At 44.8% G+C, this 22762-nt stretch overlaps 1 protein-coding gene across 1 annotated transcript; it reads right to left on the minus strand.

Moving 5' to 3' along the window:
* Positions 1 to 1103: 1103 nt before the first annotated feature.
* Positions 1104 to 19491, minus strand: Ube2z (ubiquitin conjugating enzyme E2 Z). Its single transcript, XM_005075874.4, has 7 exons — positions 19056 to 19491; positions 17134 to 17206; positions 14643 to 14830; positions 12008 to 12119; positions 9612 to 9724; positions 7609 to 7699; positions 1104 to 3070 (listed from the first exon to the last, which is right to left on the minus strand). The coding sequence occupies exons 1-7, from the start codon at positions 19376 to 19378 to the stop codon at positions 2900 to 2902; spliced, it is 1071 nt and encodes a 356-aa protein (XP_005075931.1). The 5' UTR covers positions 19379 to 19491; the 3' UTR covers positions 1104 to 2899.
* Between the last annotated feature and the right edge of the window lie 3271 nt (positions 19492 to 22762).

A 22762-nucleotide genomic window follows, 5' to 3' on the forward strand; every position in this document is an offset into this window, starting at 1 on the left:
CCCAGTATTTATTTTTAAAAGTGCCTTCACATTTCTGTGATTTGGAGGAAGCCTCATTTATGCAGTAAGGATAACCTGAGTAACAGATAGCAGCAAGCACATAAAATGACTTGCATAGAACACCAACAAATACAGCACTGAGCCAAGATACAGTGTCTTATGGCTAGCCTTAATATAGCTTTGAGACAAATTACCACTGCACTAATGCACATCTCTTCCTCATTCCTTTCCATCCCAGCAGACCTAGGCTCTCACAGCATATCACCATGACTTCACTGTCTTCCATAGAGGATCTAGTTTGAGGCTCACCTGTGAAGGAAACTGAAGTTTGGTGTGGGGTAGAGGAAAGTGAGTAGTGCCGTTCACAGGGAACACTTAATACTGCATGTTGTTCAAACTCCTCACTAGCTGCTGACCAGATCCTATAGACTTCAAGAATTCCTACATTGTGCTCCTATATACACTGCCCATTTATCCTTTAAGCACCCTTCAGTTAACCAAGTATCTGATTCATGGAGGAGCTGAATGCCTGAGGTCACTGACACATGCAGTGCCAAAGCTAAAGCCTGGCTCTACTAGGCTCAGGGCCCACTTTCCCCTATCACTGCTCTCATGGCACAGGATGAGTACACACGATTAACCAGGAAGAGAAGCCTTACCTCAGAAAGCAAGATTCTCTCACAGCAAGCGAATGAGGTGGCAACTGGGAGGAGGCTCGCTTATAGCCTAGTATTCGTGAAGTGCTGTATCAGCATCTGGACACTGAAATAGTGGCTTCTCCATACAGACATCTTTCAGCAGACACAGCTTGGGCCCATCTCTACTGTCCTCATAGGACATGCTCGCTCACTCTTGAAAGCTGCTTTTGAATCCATTGAGGGTTAATTGTTCCTTTCATTGACTGCTAAGGCACAGTATACAAAGAGTTCCTCCATTTTCAAATAGTATAAAACTAACCACAAATAGTCTTCCCACAAACATTCCAGTTCTCAGCATCTAGAAACCAAGGACTTTGGTCCTATATATAGTTCTTGGTCCAGGTATAGTGGACACCAATCCCATGTTTTGACACAAACCCTCCCATACCCATAGGCGCTTCCTCCTTCTGCCAAAACAAACTTTATTGCACCAAAAAAAGGAAAAAAGAAAACTTCATTTATGTACAGTCAGATATAAAGACATCTCTTTGACTCCTGTGCATATATTTCCTCAACTTAAGATTAGGGCATAAAAGTCAGGCTGCTATGCCAGACATGCTCTGCCCCATGGCAGGGCCAAGGAGAAGATTGTCACTTGAAAGTGGGAACACTTAAATGGATGACAGACAACACTGGACCCACAGACCAAAGGCATTCTTCTCAGCCCTGGACTAGCTCTGGGAATGGAAAAGGGGAATTGGAAGCAGGGTCCCTTTCCAAGTCTCCACATCTGACCCAGCCTCCAGGTAGCCTAAATGAATTTCTGCTCCCCAAGTGAAATGTCTTTGTCCGGTTCTCTGCTTTCTGCCCTCCCAAGAGGTCCCTCTCTGTGCCCTATCTTCTCCCTGTCTCTCCAAGGAGTCCCATGATCCACAAGGCAGAGACCTTTACAGCAGCGGGCAAGGCAGGTAGTTCTCTCCATTCCTCATGGCTGGACACTGACCGGAAGGCCTGTATCACATGGATCACCACCCACCTACTAGGAGTCAGAACAGCAAACCTGAAAAGTGTGAACTGTATCAAACTGGGAAGGATGGATTCCTCTGACCTTGAGCCACTGAAAACATTTTTCTGATTCAACCAGCTGAAGGATCACTGTAGTTAAATTAAAAAACGGAACAGAGCCAGTGACAAAGAGGGAAAAGGTAAAGGGATGAGTTTCCAGAGTCCCAGCCACAATCCCCTTTAGCCATTGGCTCTCCATACTCACAAAGCCCCAGGGGATAGAGGTGGGGCCGAAGGGAGGACAGGACTACAGACTGGGATGAAAATACAAAAGAACAGCTAAACAAAATAGGGACTAGCATCAGTCTCCCCGTGCTCTACCCCAAGACAAACACCCTCATTGACTAGTATTCAGGAAAATCTGTAAGAGAACATTTTATGTAGTGGCTCTAGTCCCATACACGCTGCAGCTGCCTGTGCTGGGAACCTTTCAAATCAGTGATTGTGGGAACACAGTAAGCAGCTTCCTCTGATGCCTGTGTAGGCTTCACAGGGACCTGGGCTCAGTCCCAGGGGGACTTACCGTTACCTGTAACCTAGAATGCTGAGGAAATGGAGCGAGGGAGAAAGGTGCTCAGGTGCTTGGTAAAGCTTACTGATTAGCAGCCAGACTCCACCACTGTTCCTTCTCTTTGGTCTGTCTACAACAGTGACTATATAAATTAGGAAAAACAAAGTTATGCTGGCCCATGGGAAATAATAGGGGAAGGGAAGAAAAGGGTGTTGGGAAGCCCTGCTTCAAGACTGAAGACAAACAGATAATCAACCAGACTGCTTAAGTGTCACAGACAGCACCCCCACCCAAACTCCCAGTTGTCCCTATAAACCACTTGGGCATGCTCCCTCTTGGGTTCTCATTTTCTGTCTTCTCCTATCCCTAATTAGCTGGCCCTGCAGAGAGGTGTGTTGGTTGTTTAGCTTTGCCAGAGGCCATCACTCCAGGTACTCTCGCAAAAGTACCCTGGCCCCGATCCAGGATTGACTATAGCCCCAGGTGCTCCAGCACCAAGGAGGTCAGATTGGAAACAGCCCCACTCCCACACCCTGGGATTGAGTTTGCTTGCTTCTTGTCTTCTTGCGGGATGCCGGGATGCCGACACTTTTGAAGGGAGACGCACAGTGCCTCTCCGTCCCTGGGGTGAGGGGAGGGGCTCTGCTGGGACTCTCGAGTTGGGGAAGGGGCAAGGGAGCAGGGTCTAGACCCTCAGGCTCCCATGCAGGTCTGTTTCTGTCCCAGATGAGCTGCTATCAGAGTCCATTTCAGCATTCTCATTATGGAGCCTCTCCAGAACTTTCTGCCGAATCAGTCCCAGACGCATCAAGAGGGACTGGTAGTCAAAGTGGCCCCGCTTCTCTCCAAAAGGGTCCTGTGAGGAAAAGGAGACAAGGTGAGGGAAGATTCAAGTCTATGGCTCAGGCTAGAGTGCAGCTGTGAAATGCAAACTCACCTTCTGGCCACATGATGGCACAGTTCCCCACAGGTGGCCCAAATTAAAGTATACTACTGCCCCCAAATAAGCCTATGTTGGGCTCACACTAAAACATGTAAGTAAAAGCAAGCCACTATGCAGAAGAGGATATGGGGGAACTCTATGAAGTATCAAGGAAAACTATGGTGGGTCTGTGTTTTCTTTTCTTTTTTGAGATTTTTATTTATTTTTAGTTTACGTATGTATACCAGTGCATTGCCTGAATGTATGTCTGTATGGCACATATGTGCCCATGGAGCCCACAAGATGGCTTCAGTTCCTCTGGAACTGGAATAACAGACACTTGTGAGCTACTATGTGGGTACTGGGAATCAAACTCTCTGGTCCTCGGGATGGGCAGTCAGTACTTTTAATTACTGAGTCATCTCTCTAGCCCCGAGGGACTGTGTTTTCTGAAAACTCAAGAAAATAATCTCCCTCCATCTTCTGTCCTCATAGAGGATACTCTCCTTTTCTAAGGTCACAGGTGGGTCTAAGCTCAGTACAGATTTCCCGATAAGCACCTGTCCTCTTTTCCCAGAGATCTCCACTCCTATCCAAGTTTCTGGGCAATGCTCCAGGGTCACCTAGCCTCAGTCTGTGTCCTCTAGACTAAAGATCACTAAGTTTTTTTATTTTTATTTTTATTTTTTCATTTGAGACAGGATCTCACTGTGCAGCTTTGGTTGGCCTGGAGCTTACTTTGTAAACTACACTGGCCTTGAATTCAGAGACGGGCCTGTTTCTGCCTCCCTAGTGCTAGAATTAAAGACACGTGCCACCACAGCCAGACTGAAAACCACTAAATATTTTGTAGATGTACCTGTCTTCAAAGTATCAAAAATAACTATAGTTTTTGAAAGTAAACTATAGGAGTGAGTTCTAGGCCAGCCAGGGTTACCTAATAAAACCCCATCTTTAAAAACAAAAAAAACAGGGAGCCAGGCATTGGTGGCCCACACTTTTAATCCCATCATTCAGGAGGCAAAGGCAGATGGATCTCTGTGAGTTCAAGGCCATCCTGGTCTACAAAGTGAGTTCCAGGACAGCCTCCAAAGTTACAGAGAAACCCTGTCTCAAAAAACAAAAACCAAGCCGGGTGTTGGTGGCGCACACTTTTAACCCCAGCACTTGGGAGGCAGAGGCAGGTGGATTTCTGTGAGTTCGAGGCCAGCTTGGTCTACAGAGTGAGTAGTTCCTGGACAGCCTCCAAAACATTACAGAGAACCCTGTCTCGAAAAACAACAAAAACAACAAAAAAACAAAAAACAAACCAAACCAAAGACAACAACAAGAAATGGGGGTGGGGGGTGTCCGAGTAGGGACTGGAGAGATGGCTCAGAGGTTATGAGCACTTGACTGCTCTTCCAGAGGTCCTGAATTCAGGTCACTACATGGTGGTCTGGTACACAACCATCTGTAACGAGATCTGGTGCCATCTTCTGGCCTTCAGGGACATATGGCGGATAGAATACTGGTGTGTGTGTGTGTGTGTGTGTGTGTGTGTGTGTGTGTGTGTGTGTGTGTGTGTGTGTGTGTGTGTGTGTAGCTGGACATTGGTGGGAGGCCGATCTCTATGAATTCAAGGTCAGCCTGGTCTACAAAGTAAGTTCCAGGACAGCAGGATTATTACATAGAGAAATTCTGTCTTAGAAAAAAAGAAAAAGAGCCGGGCGTTGGTGGCGCAAGCCTTTAATCCCAGCACTTGGGAGGCAGAGGCAGGCGGATCTCTGTGAGTTCGAGGCCAGCCTGGTCTACAAGAGCTAGTTCCAGGACAGCCTCCAAAACCACAGAGAAACCCTGTCTCGAAAAAAACCAAAAAAAAAAAAAAAAAAAAAAAAAAAAGAAAAGAAAGAAAGAAAGAAAAGCTATACAGGGATTTAATGGTGGCAAAAATCACATGGCTAGGGTTTAAGAAAATGGGACCTTTCTTTGCATGGCAGTCACACACACAAAAACACCATGCAACTTACACTACTCCCTCCTCTGTACACTCCTCACAAAAACCCCTCCAACTTTTTTCTGTTGTGTTACACAGATTCATTCTTTTTAAGTCCCATGCATTCTATGCAAGTGTACTACCAATGAACTACATCCTCAATCAATTTCTATTAGTACCCAAACATTAGTCTTATGAGGTGTCAGTGGGTCCCAGTCATAGTCACTATAACAATGGTCCACTTTTCATTCATGAGGATTGTAGTCCTCAAGGCTGGGTTCTATTTTTACTCTGGAACTATCAGTTCTTCAAATATTTCTTCATCCTTGGCTATATCTCCCCCACCCTCATCTCACCAGATACTGCTCCTCCCCTCCTGCTCCTCACTCAATACTATCTTCTTTCACAACCTGAATGTTGGTAATTGCTACCAGGTACCAGTGACATTTCCTCATGGAGAAGAGATTTAGGCAGGCTTCCTCTAATGTCCCCTAAAAAGTACTTTGGGAAACAAGTTTATCCTTAGCCTGTCTTATCCTTTGTCTTCAAGCAGGGCAGGTAAGGGGAGAGAGAAGCTACCAAGAAACAAATATCTACTATAAAGGTGTTGCATAAATATATATATAGCCCAATGAGAACTGGAGAAAGCCATGAGAGCTTAGTCAACTGTCTAATTTATCCTAATCCTATTTTTCTTTCTTTTGGGGGTTACAAAGTTTGAACCCAGGGTCTTTTAGTGCCTGGCAATTCTACCACCAAGCTAAAATCCTCAGTTCTTTATTTGAAGAAAAGGTCTTATTAAGTTACCCAAGTAGCCTGCCACCATCCCTCTAGTAACTGAGATTGCAGGCATGTACTGCCACATCCAGTCAAGTAATCCCATTTCTTTCTTTCTTTCTTTCTTTTTTTTTTTTTTGGTTTTTAGAGACAGGGTTTCACTGTATTGTTTTGGAGGCTGTCCTGGAACTTGCTCTTTAGACCGGGCTGGCCTCGAACTCGCAGAGATCCGCCTCTGCCTCCTGAGTGCTGGGATTAAAGGCGTGAGCCACCAATGCCCGGCTAAGTAATCCCATTTCTAAGCAAAAGCATCAGCGAGGCCCCCAAATCCACTGAGCTGATGCAACAAGACAGGAGGATTCTCATCTTTAAATCAAGCAGATGAGTCTATTATGGCTTGGTCAATAACACACTCTGTGCTAAAACAAGTCTCCTGCCCACCTTGAAGAGGGGTTTTAGAGACAGGATTTCTTTATGTAACAGCCCTGGATGTCCAGGAACTCAGAGATCCACCTGCCTATGCCTCCCTAGTGAAAACAAGCCCCTCTTAAGCCGGATGTGATAGTACATGCCTTAATCCTAGCACGTGGGAAACAGAGGAAGGTAAATCTGTTAGTTCTAGGCAAGCCTGGTCTACTTAGGGTTCTAGACAGCCAAGGCAACATGAGACCTTGTCTCAAAATAAATAAAAGGCCTCTCCTTAGTCTGCATTAAAAAAAAAAAACCATAAAAACAATAGCAAACAAACAAAAAACCAGCATCAGGGTCTTACTATGTAGTCTAGGCTAGCTTTTTTTTTTTTTTTTTTTTTTGGTTTTTTGAGACAGGGTTTCTCTGTGGCTTTGGAGGCTGTCCTGGAACTCACTTTGTAGACCAGGCTGGCCTCGAACTCACAGAGATCCACCTGCCTCTGCCTCCCAAGTGCTGGGATTAAAGGCGTGCGCCACCAACGCCCGGCCTAGGCTAGCTTCTAATTCACAGAAATTTTCTCCTGCCCAAGTACATTAAAGAAATGTATCACCATGTCTAGCTAGCCCATGCTTTAAAAATTTACTATTATTACTGTATGCATGATGTGTGTGTGTATGTGTGTGTGTATGCCATGGTATGCATACTAAGGTCAGAGGACAAGAGACAACTTTCAACTTTCCACCTTTACATGGATTCCTCATATTAAATTCAGGGCACTGGGTTTATGTGCCAATTGCACTATCCACTGAGTCATGTTATTGGCTCCATCAAAGTCTATTCTTATAGGAAGCCAGAACACATTTCCCTAGTACAAGCAGGGAATGAACTCTAAAAGTTAACACCTTCAGAGTAGGAATCAGCAGGGCACTACACATCTATGGCTACCCTAAGCCACCTTTCCCTGTGAGCCCTTAGTGTCACATAGAATTTCAACAGTGACTCTTTATCATCTTTGAGATTCTGAGCAGTCTGGATGTTCTTGGAAGAGTTGAAAGGACTAGAGTAGAGAGAAAGGAGTTATAATGCATGTTCCAGAACAGATTGCTCCAACTTGACTGAATATGACTATGCCATAACTAGGAACCATCTCCACACACGTTCTTAAGCAAGTCAGTCTTTTCTCTGGCTTCAGCTCTTCAAATAACAAAGGATTATGATATTTTATGAGATGTAGATGTAACATGTGTTGGGGGAGATTTTTCCTGTTCTGTGTAGGGCTTCTAGAATTAACAACAATAGACTGTATTACCTGCATAGTCTGGCCTTGAAGATGTAGGCGGTCTTTGCAGGCCACCTCATAGAAATCATAATACTCCAGGAAGGACTTCTCCATCACTCCCCTGGAAATTGAACAGACAAGGCAGAAACGTGAGGCACAGGTCCCCCTTTTACTTCCTAATCTTAGATTTTTCTTTTGTTTTTTAAGACAGGGTTTTCTCTGTGTATCCCCAAACTGCCCTAGAACTTACAGAGATCCATTTGCCTCTGCCTCATGAATACTGAGATTAAAGGCATGCACCACTACTGCCCAGCCACTTCCTCATTATAATGCTATATTAAAGAATGAGCATTCCCAGGTGGATGGTGGCGGTGGCACACAATTTAATACCAGCACTCAGGAGGCAGGTCTCTGAGTTCAAGGCCACCCTGGTCTACAGAACAAGTTCCAGGCCAGTAGAGAATACACTGGGAAACCTTGTCTCAATAAAACAAAAACAAAAACAGTGAGTCGTCCCAAGCCAAGATTTGGTTTCCCACACAGACTTATTAAAAATGGACAACAGGCAAAAGAAAAGTTGACTTCCCTTATAATTTAAGAATCACAGAGCACTTGAAACATTTAGCACTTGAGTCAAAAACCACACTCAGATCCTCTTAAAATGTCTGAGGAGACATGCAGTCATCTAAGTGCCAGCTCTATAAGCATGGGCACTTGAGCTTGGATCCTTAGTATTCACATGAAAGGAGAATGTGATGGAACACATGGGCAACCTAAGTACTGGGGGCGCAGACACACAAGAATTTCTGGAATTTGATGGCTAGCCAGTTTAACCACTGGAGAACTCTGGGTTCACTGAAAAACCCTGTCTCAAATACTGAGATAGTGAGCTGCTGAGATGGCTCAGCAGGTAAAAGCACTCAGTACATAAGCCCCTGTGACCGAGTTCAACCCCCAGAATCCATGTAAAGGTGGAAGGGGAAAAATCAACTCCACAAAGCTTGTCCTCTGACCTCCACATAAGAACCACTGCACCTCTCCCTGATATTTTAAAACAAAATAAGGTGCAGAGTGATAGAGGAAAAGAAACCAACCCCGGATATTTATCTCTGACTCTCACACACCATGCATAAATGTACACACACACATCACACACATTAAAAAAAAAAAAATCCCCGGCTGGAGAGCTGTTTCTGCAGTTAATAGACTGTACTACTATTGTAGAAGACCAGAGTTTGGTTCCTAACACCTACATTGGGTGGCTCAGATTGCTCAAACTCTAGCTCAAGTGTATCTGATACCCTCTTATAGCCTGGACACTGAACTGACATGCACTTATCCATGCATGAACATGTTTACATAATTAACATTAAAAATAAAGATGGGAGCAGTAGTGGCGCACACCTTTAATCCCAGCTCTTGGGAGGCAGAGGCAGGTGGATCTCTATGAGTTCTGGGCCAGTCTAGTCTATAGAGTGAGTTCCAACACAATCTCCAAAGTTATAGAGAAACCCTGTCCCAACAAAACAAAACAAAAAAAAGAAAGATAGCATTGTGACACATACACCTTTAATCCCAGAACTGGGGAAACAAAGGCAAGGATTTCTATAAATTCAAGACCAGCCAAATCTGTACAATAAGATACTGTCTCAAATAGACAGGGAGACAAGCAAAAATTCCCCCAAACAAACATACAAAACAAACAAACAAACAAAAAAGAAAAAACAAAAAACAAAAAAAAGACAGAATTCTTTGGGGTTAGAGAGATGGCTCTGTGTTTGTAAGCTGGCTCCTCTTCCAGGTCCTGGGTTCATGTAACTTCTGACATCCAAGACAGACAGACAGACAGACAGACAGACAGACAGACAGACAGACAGACAGACACACACACACACACACACACACACACACACACACACACACACACACACTCTCTTACACAGTGGTGTAAGTTGTAATTCTAGAAGTAAGGAGGCAAAGGCAAGAGGATCAGTAGTTCCAGGCTAGCCTTAGTGGATCATCTGGACACCTACCGTAGGGGTTCAGGGCAGGGGCACTTTCCCTCCATCATGTCACAGACTGCAACTCTGATGGTCTCATGCCGAATACATTCATTATAGTTTTTGCTGTCTCCTGGATGTCTTTCCTGTAATTTGAAAGATGACATAGTACCCATTTAGCCAAAGATAAAAGTCAGTACAAAGGCACTCAGAGTTAGTACAGGATATATGACCTAAATACATACACAGTCCAAGAACACCTTACCCACCACAGGTCCAAAACAAACAGCTAAGCCTTGAATGCTTGACCTCCCTAATATAAAAACACCTATTCTATTATAGGTCAAATGACTGTCAGTAAACTAAATCCATTAGATTTATCCTGAGTCTCAATAAAAGGCTTATTATGTAAGGAGTAAGTGGGAAACAATGCTGGAGCTTTCTAATTAATTCCTTTTCATTTCTGTAGGGTTCCACCATCACTAACTATTATAAATTTATCAAAGGAAGAACCTTTAACTTTGCAAACAAAAAGTCAAAAGTTGGGACTAGACATATGTAGATAAGTTATGACGCACTTGGCCCTAGGGTTCTATTCCCAACATAAGGCACTCATGTGTACACACACAGGTTAAGCCTGGGCTACATGAGACCATCTGGAAAACAAAACAAAAGCCTCTATTACCTCACTTGAAAACTGGAACCTCATAGTTAGCATAGACATTAAACAATATACATATATAGGAAAGCATAGCCTGGCATACAGCATTAGCCTTGGCAAATGTGCATTTCCTATGACTTTCCTTTGGCAATTCAAACTAGACTATTCTTGCTATTACTAATGACTAGCTCCTTTAACTACACAAATAGTATAGTACACTTTCTATCTCCAAAATAATAGCTAGAGAAAGCCATAGGCCTGTGATTCTCACTACTGGGAAAGACTGAAGCAAGGAGATCAAAACTTCAAGGTCCAGGGGCTGGAGAGATGACTCAATGGTTAAGAGTACTTGCTGCTCTTCCAGAGGACCAGAGTTTGGATCCCAGCAATTACATCTATAATCTCTTCAACTTCAGCTCCAGGTGATCCAACACCCTCCTCTGGCTTCCACGCCACGTGCACATGTGCATGCATACACCACACAACACACACTCAATTACAAGTAACAAAACCAAATCATATGGGGAAAAAAAGGTCAAAGTCTGCTTAGGATATAGGGAATTTAATACCAGACTATTCAACTGCTGAAAACTTGTTTCAAAATAAAAATGTTGGGTGTGGTGGCATACACCTTTGATCCCAAAACTCAGGAGACAGAGGCAGGTGGTCTCTGAGTTCAAGGTCTACAGAGTGAGTTCCAGGACAGCCAGAGATACAAAAAGAAACCCTGTGCCCCCCCAAAACAAAACAACAACAAAAAATTCAAAGAAGGGTTAGCTCATAGTACTAAAAATTCAATCCTTGGTAGGGGGCGCGGGGGGGGGTGTAGACAACAGCTAGCTTAGGGCAGTAGTTGCTATGGAGCACCTTAAGGCTATGCTGTACAATGCAGACACTCTCAAAAAAACCCACTGGCATGGAGCTGTAGAGATAGCTCAACAGTTAAGGGCAGACATACACACAGAAAAAAAACACCCACATACATAAAATAAATTTTAAAAAATCAAAAATTCCTAAAGCATGCTCAAAATTGATTAACAAGTGACAACATTTACTTCCACTCACTAGGTTAACTCAAGCAAAAAAACAACAGTCATTCCAATCAACTGTTAGTTCATTCTCCCCACCCCCCTCAGTTTTCTCTTCATAGCCCTGGCTGGCCTCAAATTCAGAGATCCGCCTGCCTCTGCCTCCCAAGTGCTGGGATTAAAGGTGTGTGCCACCAATGCCCGGCTCACACCCAGTGTTTTTAAAAGTGATAAGCACTGTATGGATAACTGGCACTTCCCGGCTTAATTTTTTTTCCCCAAGACAAGAGTTTCTCTGTGTGACAGTCCTGGCTGTCCTGGATTTCGCTTTGTAGACCAAGCTGGCCTTGAACTCAATGAGATCCACCTGCCTCTGCCTCCCAAATGCTGGGATTAAAGATGTGTGCTACCACCACACAGCCTTCCTCTTTTTTTTTTTTTTTTAAAGTCAGGGTCTCACTATGCAGTCTTACCTGGCCTAGCAATCACTACATAGACCTTGCTAACCTTTACCTCACAGAGATCCACCTGCTTCTGCCTCCCTAGTACTGAGATCAAAGGTATGCTTCACCATGTCTAGCTGTTACTATTGTTGCAAATTAAAGAACAACCAAGTCAGTCCCCTTTCTCTCCTACAGCGGTGTTATTTGGGGCTATCCTAGCAGAAAAAGGAAAGACTCTTAAGAGCATCCACAGCCCCTGATATTGAAGGCCTCAGCATATAGCCCAACAGTCCTTACCTGTTCAAAACCTGGCTCGTTGTGGTAGGGATTCTCAGTCATCAGGGACTGGATGGAGATAAGCACAGAAGAGATGCTCTGGGCTGGGCTCCAGGCAGGGCCAGTCCATGTACTGCAAACACAGCAGAGGGACGGGAAACATGGAGGGAAGACTGACAGCAGCAGCATCACCATCATTAGTGACTCACCACAAGTTTCTCTTTCACTATCAATACTTGGGAAACTCCCAGCCTTACTCTCATTTACCAGAACAGTCAAATGTCTACATCTTTATATCAACTGAGAACAGAAAAGAGACAGCAAGCAAGACAACTCTGAAAAAGACTTTCTTTGAGCTAGAAAAAAAACACAGTAGCCAAGGAAGATTAACCTATCAAAACAAGGATCCAAGTTAAGGAAAATAACTCTAAAGGCTGTCTAAATGTTAACCTCTGTGACTTCAAAAAGCTTATTTATTGGTGGTGTCAGAGTTGGAGGGAAAGCAGCTAATCAGAAGCACAAAGGTGACCTAAGCTGCTGTCTATGACGATACACATTGAAGTCCATGGTCAGGGACTCAGCTCTGTAACAAACCAAGCAGGGTAAATTCTTTGAAGATACACAACTCTGCTAAGATACAAAGAAAGATGGTGAATTCTTAGAATGAGGGCAATCTGATAATATCTGAAAATATCAGGTGGGAAACAAGCTGAACACCAGGGAAAATCCCCCATACACTTTCTTTTTTGTTTTTTAGTCTAGGTCTTAGAATAGCTCTGGCTATTCTCAAACTTAAAAGCAGTCCTCCTGCTCCTGCCTCCTGAATGCCAGAGATTACAGACATGCACTATACCACTCCTGACTAAACCACTTCAGGCATTAAAGAGAGTGGGTCACCTGGACATCAGTGCCTTTTTTCTTTCTTTCTTTCTTTCTTTCTTTCTTTCTTTCGTTCTTTCTTTCTTTCTTTCCTTTTCTTTTTTTTTTTTTTTTTTGATGTACGGCTCTCACTAATGTTGTACCAACTGTCCTACAACTTGGTACCCAGACCACACTGGCCTTGACCTTACAGAGATCTGCCCCACCATGTATGGCAGGCATTGATTTTAGCTCAATTAATTAACAAGATGCCATGAGAACACAACCTGAGCCAAGACTAGCTTATTTAACTGACCACTGCCCTTTCCCTTCTACACTTGAGGATGGTCAAGTCAGAGGTGTGGAATACTAACTTCAGAGGCTGCTCTCTCCTAATGGTTCCCTAGGAACTCTGCCTTCCACCCCCCTACTTTTCATGTGTGGGAATGCAAGTCAACAGGGTCAGCTCATTCCATTTCTTTTGGCAGCCTGTCAGCCCAAGGGTTGGTTCTTTCTACTTATGAAGAAAAGGAATTAGGCCAATAAAGGTAACTAAAAATCTGTAACAATTTTTCTACTCCATGATTCTTAACTGTAAAATTTCTATTTCAGGATGGATCTTTCTTTACCATGCAACACTTCTGACACTTTCACTCAACCACCATTCTTTGCCTGTTCTTTGTATGAGCTTTTAAGTGTCCAAAATGGCTTCACATTAGCTTACTGAGGGAGAACCTACTTTCTACACACACACACACACACACACACACACACACACACACACACACTTACTTTCCAGAACAAATTTCATACCAAACCCAAGACTCAACTGTCACATCACCAAGGGACACACACATAAACCCAATCCCTCCAGCAAAGATACTTTGTAGCCTAATAAGGTGAAGGACTTATTATGGGCAATCTCCTTCAAAGACTTCCTCACTGTCACCTAACAAGAGTATATCATATTCTTAGATTTGAGAGTTCTAGAAAAATATGAACCATGTTTCTAGTATGTTTCAAAAGCTGCCTTTCTCACACACAATCCTAGAAATAAGCTGGTTGAAAGAAAGAAACAGGGTCACCAGTTTGGAGAAGTTTCTCAACATTCAATCTATACTTAATTCTCTACCTCAAGGAAATCTGGACCACAAAAGAACAATCTAAAAACATGCTATAAGGCATTATTCATTCTGAATTTTAAACTCACAAAGGCAACTGATACAGAATGAGTAAGAACTCCACAAAGTAATATCCCAGTAGCACACAGTGAGTACACTTGACACCTGTTTCATATCTGATATGATTTCCAAGCTCAGACCTTTTTATTCGATTGTTAAATTCACCACTGACTCCAAAAACACCCATTAAGAGACTCCAACCAGACACCCACTGCAAACTACAACAGTCCTGGAACCTTATGAGGAAAAGTAAGGCCCTAATGTCCTAAGGAGGTAGTTCTCACAGAAGTGTACAGCATAATCACCTGCACAGCCCCTAAAAGCAGACCACTGGCACACCCCAGAATTTCTGGCATACTTCTAGAGTAGGGCAGATTTGGAATCTGCAGATGCTGCTGTGGCAGCTCAATGACCACACTTAAGTAAACCACTTATAAGATATTCCTTATATGTAATAATTTGATTTTATTCCTTTCCATCTAGAATGACACCAGTCAGGAACCATAGTGAGAACTGAATAGTCAGTGGGTTCAGATAAGGAACCCTAGTTGATGATGGCTGCCCTAACGTTATTATTTGCTAATAACCAACTTGGCCACTTAGACGTCTCCTCTTACCCTAGAATACTCAAGCAGACTTTCCCATTGCGGTAGAAGTTGGGGTTAAACCTCACTGTGTTATTGCCCGTTGTCATCAGTTTGACCCGAGGTGGATGGATGGGATAGTCGGGTGGACACCGAAAGACGAACAGGAAGAAACCCCCTTCATAAGGAGTGTCAAATGGGCCTGTGATCAATGCATGAATCTGCAAAATAAAACCCCATCTCAAAATTATGAGGTGATGCCCCACCACAACCCCTCCTGGCTTCCATGTACTATCCCCACCAAAAGCAGTGACCATCAACAAGCACTGCCTGGCGTTCATATTCCACGTCTCATCATACAGAATGAACAGCCTGGGCTCACTCATGTAAGCAGGTCTTCAATTTAAGGAAATCCCACCATAGTGGAGTAGTATCATACTCCACACTGGGAGCTTATATTCAAAAGTTAAAGCCCAAGGTGAAAAGTGACCCTAAACAATTTTACATTAAAACAGTCCCCCCCACTTTATCAGACCTCCCTAATTGGTATATGACAAATGGAACCTAAGTATATAAAGCAGCAATTTCATATGTTTAAGAAACTAATACATACTTTTACTGAGATATTTGGATTTGCCAAGGTTAACCATGCTTATGATGCAACTCCACTCTACATTTGTATGATAGGAAGGGGAAGTAAGATGAATGGAAGAGAGGGATTGGCCGTTACAGCACCAGTGCCAATGACAGTGCAGAAGTGTTGATTACAATGGATGCACAGGGTGTCTGCTTGCTTCCTCCAGAGGATCAAAACTACCTTGTCAAAGACATCAAGAAAAATGGGAAATTCCAGTCCACTTACAGTCAACAGACCATCCCCCAAAATCTCAACACTGTTGTAAAAAAATAAATCAGTATTCCTTAAAACATAACATTAAGTTCTCTTCCTCTGTAAGGTGCAATTATTACACATAATTTCCTTTTGAGAAGAAGCAAACCTGTGCTGACTCAATCCCATCTTTTTTTTTCCTTCCTGGTTTTTCCAGACAGGGTTTCTCTGTGGGATGGTTCTGGCTGTCCTGGAACTTGATTTGTAGACCAAGCTGGCCTCGAACTCACTGAGATTTGTCTGTCTCTGCCTCCTGAGACATGGGATTAAAGGTGTGCGCCACTACCGCCCAGCTAATTCTACCTCCTTTTTCAAAGACTTAAGTATGCTCAGAATTTAAATAGCAAAGGGAAAAGGACCTTGCATTCTCATGCTTCAACCTATAATCCTACCTTGCCCTGGCAACACAGCAGGTTATGTTCTAGTCTGCAAGCTGGAAATGGTAAAGTCAACTGGCATCAATTCTACGGCCTCAGAGATTAGCATATTACTATAGCATTTGACTGGAAACATTTCCAACTATGTTAAAAAAAAAAAAGGAAAGGAGAAAAATTTTAAAGAAAATCTAAGCCAGGCAGTGGTGGTGTACACCTTTTAATCATCCCAGCACTCGGGAGGCAGAGGTACACGGATCTCTGTGAGTTCAAGACCAGCCAGGGCTATTACAACACAGGGATACCCTGACTCTAAAAACAAAACAAAACAAACAAACAAACAAACAAAAAAAAAAGAAAATATACAACAACAATACAAAAACTGAGTTTTTACTTTAGGAAATCTGAACTCAATTTTTTGCTTGAAACACTAGATTTAGGAAATCTAATTTCTTCCCAATATCAGTTTATGTCCAAATTTACTCCTGAGAACATTCAATGATATGCTAGAGGAATATGACCACATTATGTAGGAAGCTTTCTGTGTAGAGGATGAGAGGACAGGTTTCTGGGGGAGGAAGGTACTCCAAACCAATAAGAATAGGAGCTTTCACCACAAACACTTCAACCAAGATGGCCTTCCCTCACCTGACTTGCAGTCAGGAAAATTCAAGATGCCAAGATGGAAGAGCTGGGGTACAATGGATAGGGTGACCATAATTTATCACCTAGGGTGAGCATTTGAGAAGGAAAGAGTGGCCTTTAATAGCTAAGCTGGAACAAGAGGAACAATCTGAGGATTTTCCAAGTCAAACAATACCTGTGTGTACCCTAACAACAGACCTACTAAAGATTATGTGTGCACCCTAACAACAGACCTACTAAAGATTATGTGTGTACCCTAACAACAGACCTACTAAAGATTATGTGTGTACCCTAACAACAGACCTACTTAAGATTATGTGTGTACCCTAACAACAGACCTACTAAAGATTATGTGTGTACCCTAACAGACCTACTAAAGATTATGTGTGTACCCTAACAATAGACCTACTAAAGATTATGTGTGTACCCTAACAACAGACCTACATAAGATTATGCTCTACTTCTCACTGTGCAACCTTGGGCAAAGCACTTATGTTCTTGGGGTTTTGATTTCTTCCTCTATATATAAAGGAAAACTAAATAATGTTATAGGCTCTTTCAATTTTATGAGTCTAATTTCCCAAATAATTCCCCTGCCTCCCATCAAGTTACATACCTTAGTCATGTCAACAGTATCAGGTACAACGAACATCCCTGGAGGAGGCTCCTTATAAATGGACATGATATCCCTGTGTAGCATCAAGAGGAAGGAGAAGGCGTGAGGAAGGAAAAGGGAAAAGCCCTTGAGCAGGACAGCTATTATCACCTCAGTGAGCCCAGGGGTTGAGAAAGTGGTGCTTGGTACCACAAATATTTGCACTGTCTTGTTGGCTGAGAAATCTCATCTGAATGCTTGTCAGGCAGGCAGACAGCAAATTATTATCAAAGGGACATTGTTTCCTGGGAGGGGGGGTGTTGAGAAGAAAAAGAAGCCAACATCCTCCCAATGGTATCAGATGCCACCCTGGAAAAGCCACATCCCATTTACTTCTTTCCACATGGAAACTCATTTACTTCCCGTCTATCTCCCAGATTCCCAGACTACAACAGAGCACATCGATTTTTTTTTAAAAAAGTAATTGGGAAGGCATCATTGAGTCTACTACAAAACTTGTTCCATAAGCCACAGGTGGACCTTTGCTGGTAAGGAGACTGCCTGAAGCCAGCAGGAACAAGTCTACCACGGCCCATGTGTCCAGGAAACTAATAGGATAGAGTTCTTCATGTTGGGCAGAAGGGAATTTCATATCTGGAAGATGACATTAGGTAACTATGATAGATGAAATTTCTACATCATTATCTAATCAACTAGAATGGATCAGTTGAGAACTGGCTGGAGATAAAGTCAATTATGAGAGGTCCAGGGACATGGTAGGGTAGTGGAGCAAAGACATGTTCTGGCCAAACTCAAAGGTATATCAAGACTGGAAGAATCAAATGGCCAGAGTTGAATTCTAAGTTTAAGTTAGAGGTGGCAGTCTCTGTGAAGTTGCTGTTCTGTGCCAGGCCATGCATGGTGTAGTTCATTTTTTATTAGAAACTTGAAAAACAAGGTGGGCAAACAGCTAAAGGGACTTGCAGTGTTCAGGATAATACCTACAAGGGGCATGAAGAGAGTCAGTCTGGTCACCATGAAAACAGGGTCCAGAATTAATAGCTCAACAGTGTTACACTTCCCTATGCACTAGGTACTATATTAAGTAAGCACTTTTGCAAAAACACATTTACCTATGAAATGATAATGATCTAAGATCAGTCACCCAAGAAACAAGACAGAGAGACCCTAGGATTTTTGTTCCTATATTTGAAGAGAGTACATCTACTTCACCAAAGTAAACCAGACAATCCAGGGAGGGAAAAACAGGAAAAAAGTTCTTGAATAGGATATTACAATCCAGAGTGATGCTGGCAGGGGGAGGAACGCTGAGCTTTCTGGAACAGGAGTGAGAGTGGGACAGCTTTGGGAAGACCAAAAAACAGGGGTTCAAGAGGAGATCTGGAAAGTCAGAGAGGCTATCTAGACCTGGGAAAGGGACCATATGGTGGGAAACGGGGGGGGGGGGGGAAGAAGGCGGGATTGAGTCTGGGCAATGCAGGCAGAGTATGTTCCAAGCCGGGCTCCAGAAGAGATGAGGGGGGGGGACCTATGGGTGGGGCCTGAGGGCAGCCTCTAGGTAGGCTGGTGGGGTATAGGAAGGGAGGCGCGAAGGGCGGGACCCAGTGTTGCTGAAGAGCAAAAGGGTTGGGTTTCGGGCGAATGGGAGGGGGTAGGGAAGGAGAGTCAGGAACCTAGCCGCAGGGCTCACCGGAGGTCGCCAAGGGGCGGGGTAGGCCCGAGGGCACCCGTGGGTCGGTTTGGGCTGGCAGAGCTGAGTGCTGAGCAGAGAGAGGGAGGGAGGGAGAGACACTAAAGCCCCGTTAGTGGAGGCCGGCAGGGTTGGGGCCTGGAGGCGGGAGTGAGCCCCGATGGGAAAGGGGGGGCGGGGAAGGTCGAGCCCTGGAGCTCCCGGCTGAGGGAGGAAAAAAACCCCGGCTCACCGCTTGATCCGAAGTAGACACTGAGGCGCGGTTCGCTCGCCGTCCCAGTCCGAGCTGAGCGTGGGGTCCCAATGGCTAAGTAGCGCGGCCCCGTGGGCAGCGGCCGAGGGCGGGAGTCCTGGCAGCGGAGCCAGGCCGCTCCCCGGTCCCCCGGCCCCGCCCGCCGCCGCCGCCGCCGCCCACACATCCGGCAGGAAAGGTGGCCCGAACCCGCCGCCGCTCCCGCTAACGCCGACCACACCGGCAACACCGCTCGCCCCTGGGCCTGCCGCTCCGGCGCCTGCCGTCGCTGTCGCCGCCTCCTCAGTCGGACTCTCCGCCATCGCTGCTTCGCTTCCGGGACTGCTCAGCAGCACGTCCGCCGACCAGAGCGGCCGCTGCTCCCGCACCACCGAGAGCCGGGCCAGAGTGTCCCCACCCTCCGCTTCCCCAGCCCGGGCGGTGCTGGCTCCGCCCACCCCCTCCCGGACCAGCGAGAGGCGTGCTGCCAGAGCGTCCACCCACGGTCCTCCAGGGCTGGGGGTGGGGGCTAGCGGACTAGTCGTTCCAGGCTGGCGCTAGTTCTACTCTCCTCGGTAGGCTCTGGCAGCCCACCACCGTGGAAGGAATGCTTCATGTTCAAGTGTTGATCTGGGCGAAGGAAGTTCAGAGAAGATGGAGAGAGCCACGGCTTCTCTTTTAAAGGGAGGGATCATCGGATGCCCTGCTAGAGCAGGACTGAGGTCCAGCTTCCCTGTAGGACGATCGAAGGGAGAGCTTTAATTTAGGGCCTTTCACGTCCTCATGGATCATGCCTCGTCGTGTTCTCTTCCACCAAGGACTACTATTGCCCCCTGCCTGCAGCTGAACCAAGAGGGAAAACGGAATGAGAACCTGCGAATGGAACACCACCTCATTTCTGTGTATTCAATATTTATTTATGAAGGGACTATTTAAGGTCAGGAGCTGTTGCTAGGCATTGCCCTGGAGATAATGACACAGAAGTAGACTGCTTGGTAGCGGGAGTCAAAAGTCAAGCTTGATTCCAAGCTCAGTACCTCAAAAAACAAAAACCAATAGGTGAAAAGCCTGGCTTGCAAATCAGGCAATGAAGGTACACACCTTTGATCCCAGCACTGGGAAGCAGAAGCAGGCAGATCTCTGTGAGTTCTAGAGCAGAATAGTCAATAGAATGAGTTCCAGGATAGCCAGGGCTATCCAGCGAAACCCTCTCTTAAACAAATAACAGGGAGGGGGGGCTGCTGGGGGGCGGGAGAGGAAGGGAGGGAGAAGGAGCTGGTATTGACATGTGAAGCAGCCTTGTTTCTAATTTAAATAAAAAAGCAAAACAACCCAAATAACAAAGAAGTCTTGGTTTTCTTAATTTGCGCATTTTCTCAAATGGTCTCAAATGGGCATTTAGAAATAGCTAATGCTTTATTATGTTTTGAAGCTGCTGTTGAGTGCTTAAGGCCACACACTTTTTATCTGCTTTATCTTATTTATCCCTTTCACCAGCTCTATGAAGGCCTGTTATTAGACTTTTCTGACAACAGGCATACAGAAGGCCAGTCACACACGGGATCTCACTGAGAGCAAGTGGCAGGACTGCATCTGACTCCAGACAAGTTCAAACCACTTGGTGCCACCGTCACTCCCACATTTACTACGTTTACCTTGTCATTTTACTAATTATGGTACTTTGGAATGAGTTGCCCTGCCCTCTGCACCCTAAAACCACACACCACCTGGGGCTCTATCTTGTTTGTTGTTTGTGAATTCAGCATAGGGCTTAGTATAATTTATCTTAAGAACTTAACATGAAATAAAACTAATCAGTAAAATATTTTATAGAGACTCCATGTTTTGTTGATGCGTCTTTGTTTGGGTTTAATCTTTTTCCCCCTAGACAGGCTTTCTTTGTGTAATAGTCCTGGTTGTCCTGAAACTCACTTTGTAGACCAGGCTAGCCTTGAACTCCCTGAGATTTGCCCGACTCTACCTCAGGAGTGCTAGGACTTTTTGTTTGGTTGGGTTCCCCCCCCCCCCAGGGTTTCTCTGTGGCTTTGGAGCCTGTCCTGGAACTAGCTCTTGTAGACCAGGCTGGTCTCAAACTCACACAGATCTGCCTGCTTCTGCCTCCCGAGTGCTGGGATTAAAGGGGTGCTGGGTTTGATTTTTTAAATTTATTTATTTATTTATTTATTTATTGTGTATACAGCCTTCTGCCTACAGGCCAGCAGAGGGTACCAGATCTCAATCAAGGTGGTTGTGAGTCACCATGTGGTTGCCGGGAATGAACTCAGGACCTCTGGAAAAATAGTCAGTGCTCTTAACCTCTGAGCCATCTCTCCAGCCCCTGCTTGAAATACTCTTGCCCTCTGCCCTACCAGAAGAAATATTAGTTACTTAACCTCTCCAAACCTCAGCTCCTCACAGTAAAACTGGGACAACTACTGAAGATACTAAAAGCAGAAAACGTGATAATGAATGGGCACAAAGACTGCCCAGGGCTAATAATAAACTCTCGTTATTCTTACACATCCTTTAAAGTGGGTTGGAATTCCACTTTCTCTGCCAAGCCATAACATTTCCAGGTATATTACTATTAGTATGTATTAGTTTTAATTACTCCCTCTTCTGGTTCTTATGGCTGGTTATTCATGACTTTATTATTATAGCACTTGCTACTTTATTTCAGTGGTTTGGTTACTCATATCTGGCCATTGGCTAGGGCCTCCTCTGGGGCACCTGTGTTGTAGCTCTAGGGCCATTTGGTTCCTGCCCAAAGGTCAGCAGGATGGAAAGGAGCCCTGCACGGCAGCCACTGGCCCTCTCCCTGGCCATAGCTCTTCAGTATTTCACCTGTTCTCCACCTCTTCCTCAAGTACTCATGTTTTTAAAGTGCTGAGCAAACTTGCGCTACGAGCCTGCAAGGCAAGGCCCGAGGGACTGCTGAAGATGGCAACTGCTTGAAGGGCCAGCTCGCCACCCACCAGAGGGACTCTGGAGGCTCTGACAGCATGGAAGCGGGGATGGTCTGGGAAGACAGGTGAACTTCACAAAGGAAGCTGGCAAACTTCTTCCAGTGTCCACTGATTCTTTCAAGGCAACATCTGGCTACTTTCCACAGGCAACTTGGTCAGAGGGCAGCAGCAGGCTTTCTGGAACTACTACTATGCCCTCTGGGGATGGCCCAGAGGAGAGGTGTCCAATTCTAAATCTCTCTTCCTCCCCAGCTTCTGCACTGGGCCAATACAGTTTGAATTCTTCTTAAGTATCATCCTCAGACAACAGGGGTGGTCAAGTGTTCAGATTACTTTTCTGAAAAGATGCACCATCAAGATTCTTCTCCCGCCGGGCGTTGGTAGCGCACGTCTTTAATCCCAGCACTCGGGAGGCAGAGGCAGGCGGATCTCTGTGAGTTCGAGGCCAGCCTGGTCTATAGAATGAGTTCCAATACAGCCTCCAAAGCCACAGAGAAACCTTGTCTCGAAAAAAAAAAAACCAAAAAAAAAAAAAAAAAGATTCTTCTCCCAGCCAGGCATTGGTGGCGCATGCCTTTAATCCCAGCGGCAGAGGGAAGGCAGAGGCAGGAGGAGCTCTGTGAGTTCGAGACCAGCCTGGTCTACAAGAGCGAGTTCCAGGACAGCCTCCAAAACAATAAAGAGAAACCCTGCCTCAAAAAAACAAAACAAACAAAGATTCTTCTCCCACTCCACCTCCAA

This window comes from Mesocricetus auratus, unplaced genomic scaffold (assembly GCF_017639785.1).
Source record: "Mesocricetus auratus isolate SY011 unplaced genomic scaffold, BCM_Maur_2.0 Super-Scaffold_100007, whole genome shotgun sequence".
Taxonomy (NCBI): domain Eukaryota; kingdom Metazoa; phylum Chordata; class Mammalia; order Rodentia; family Cricetidae; genus Mesocricetus; species Mesocricetus auratus.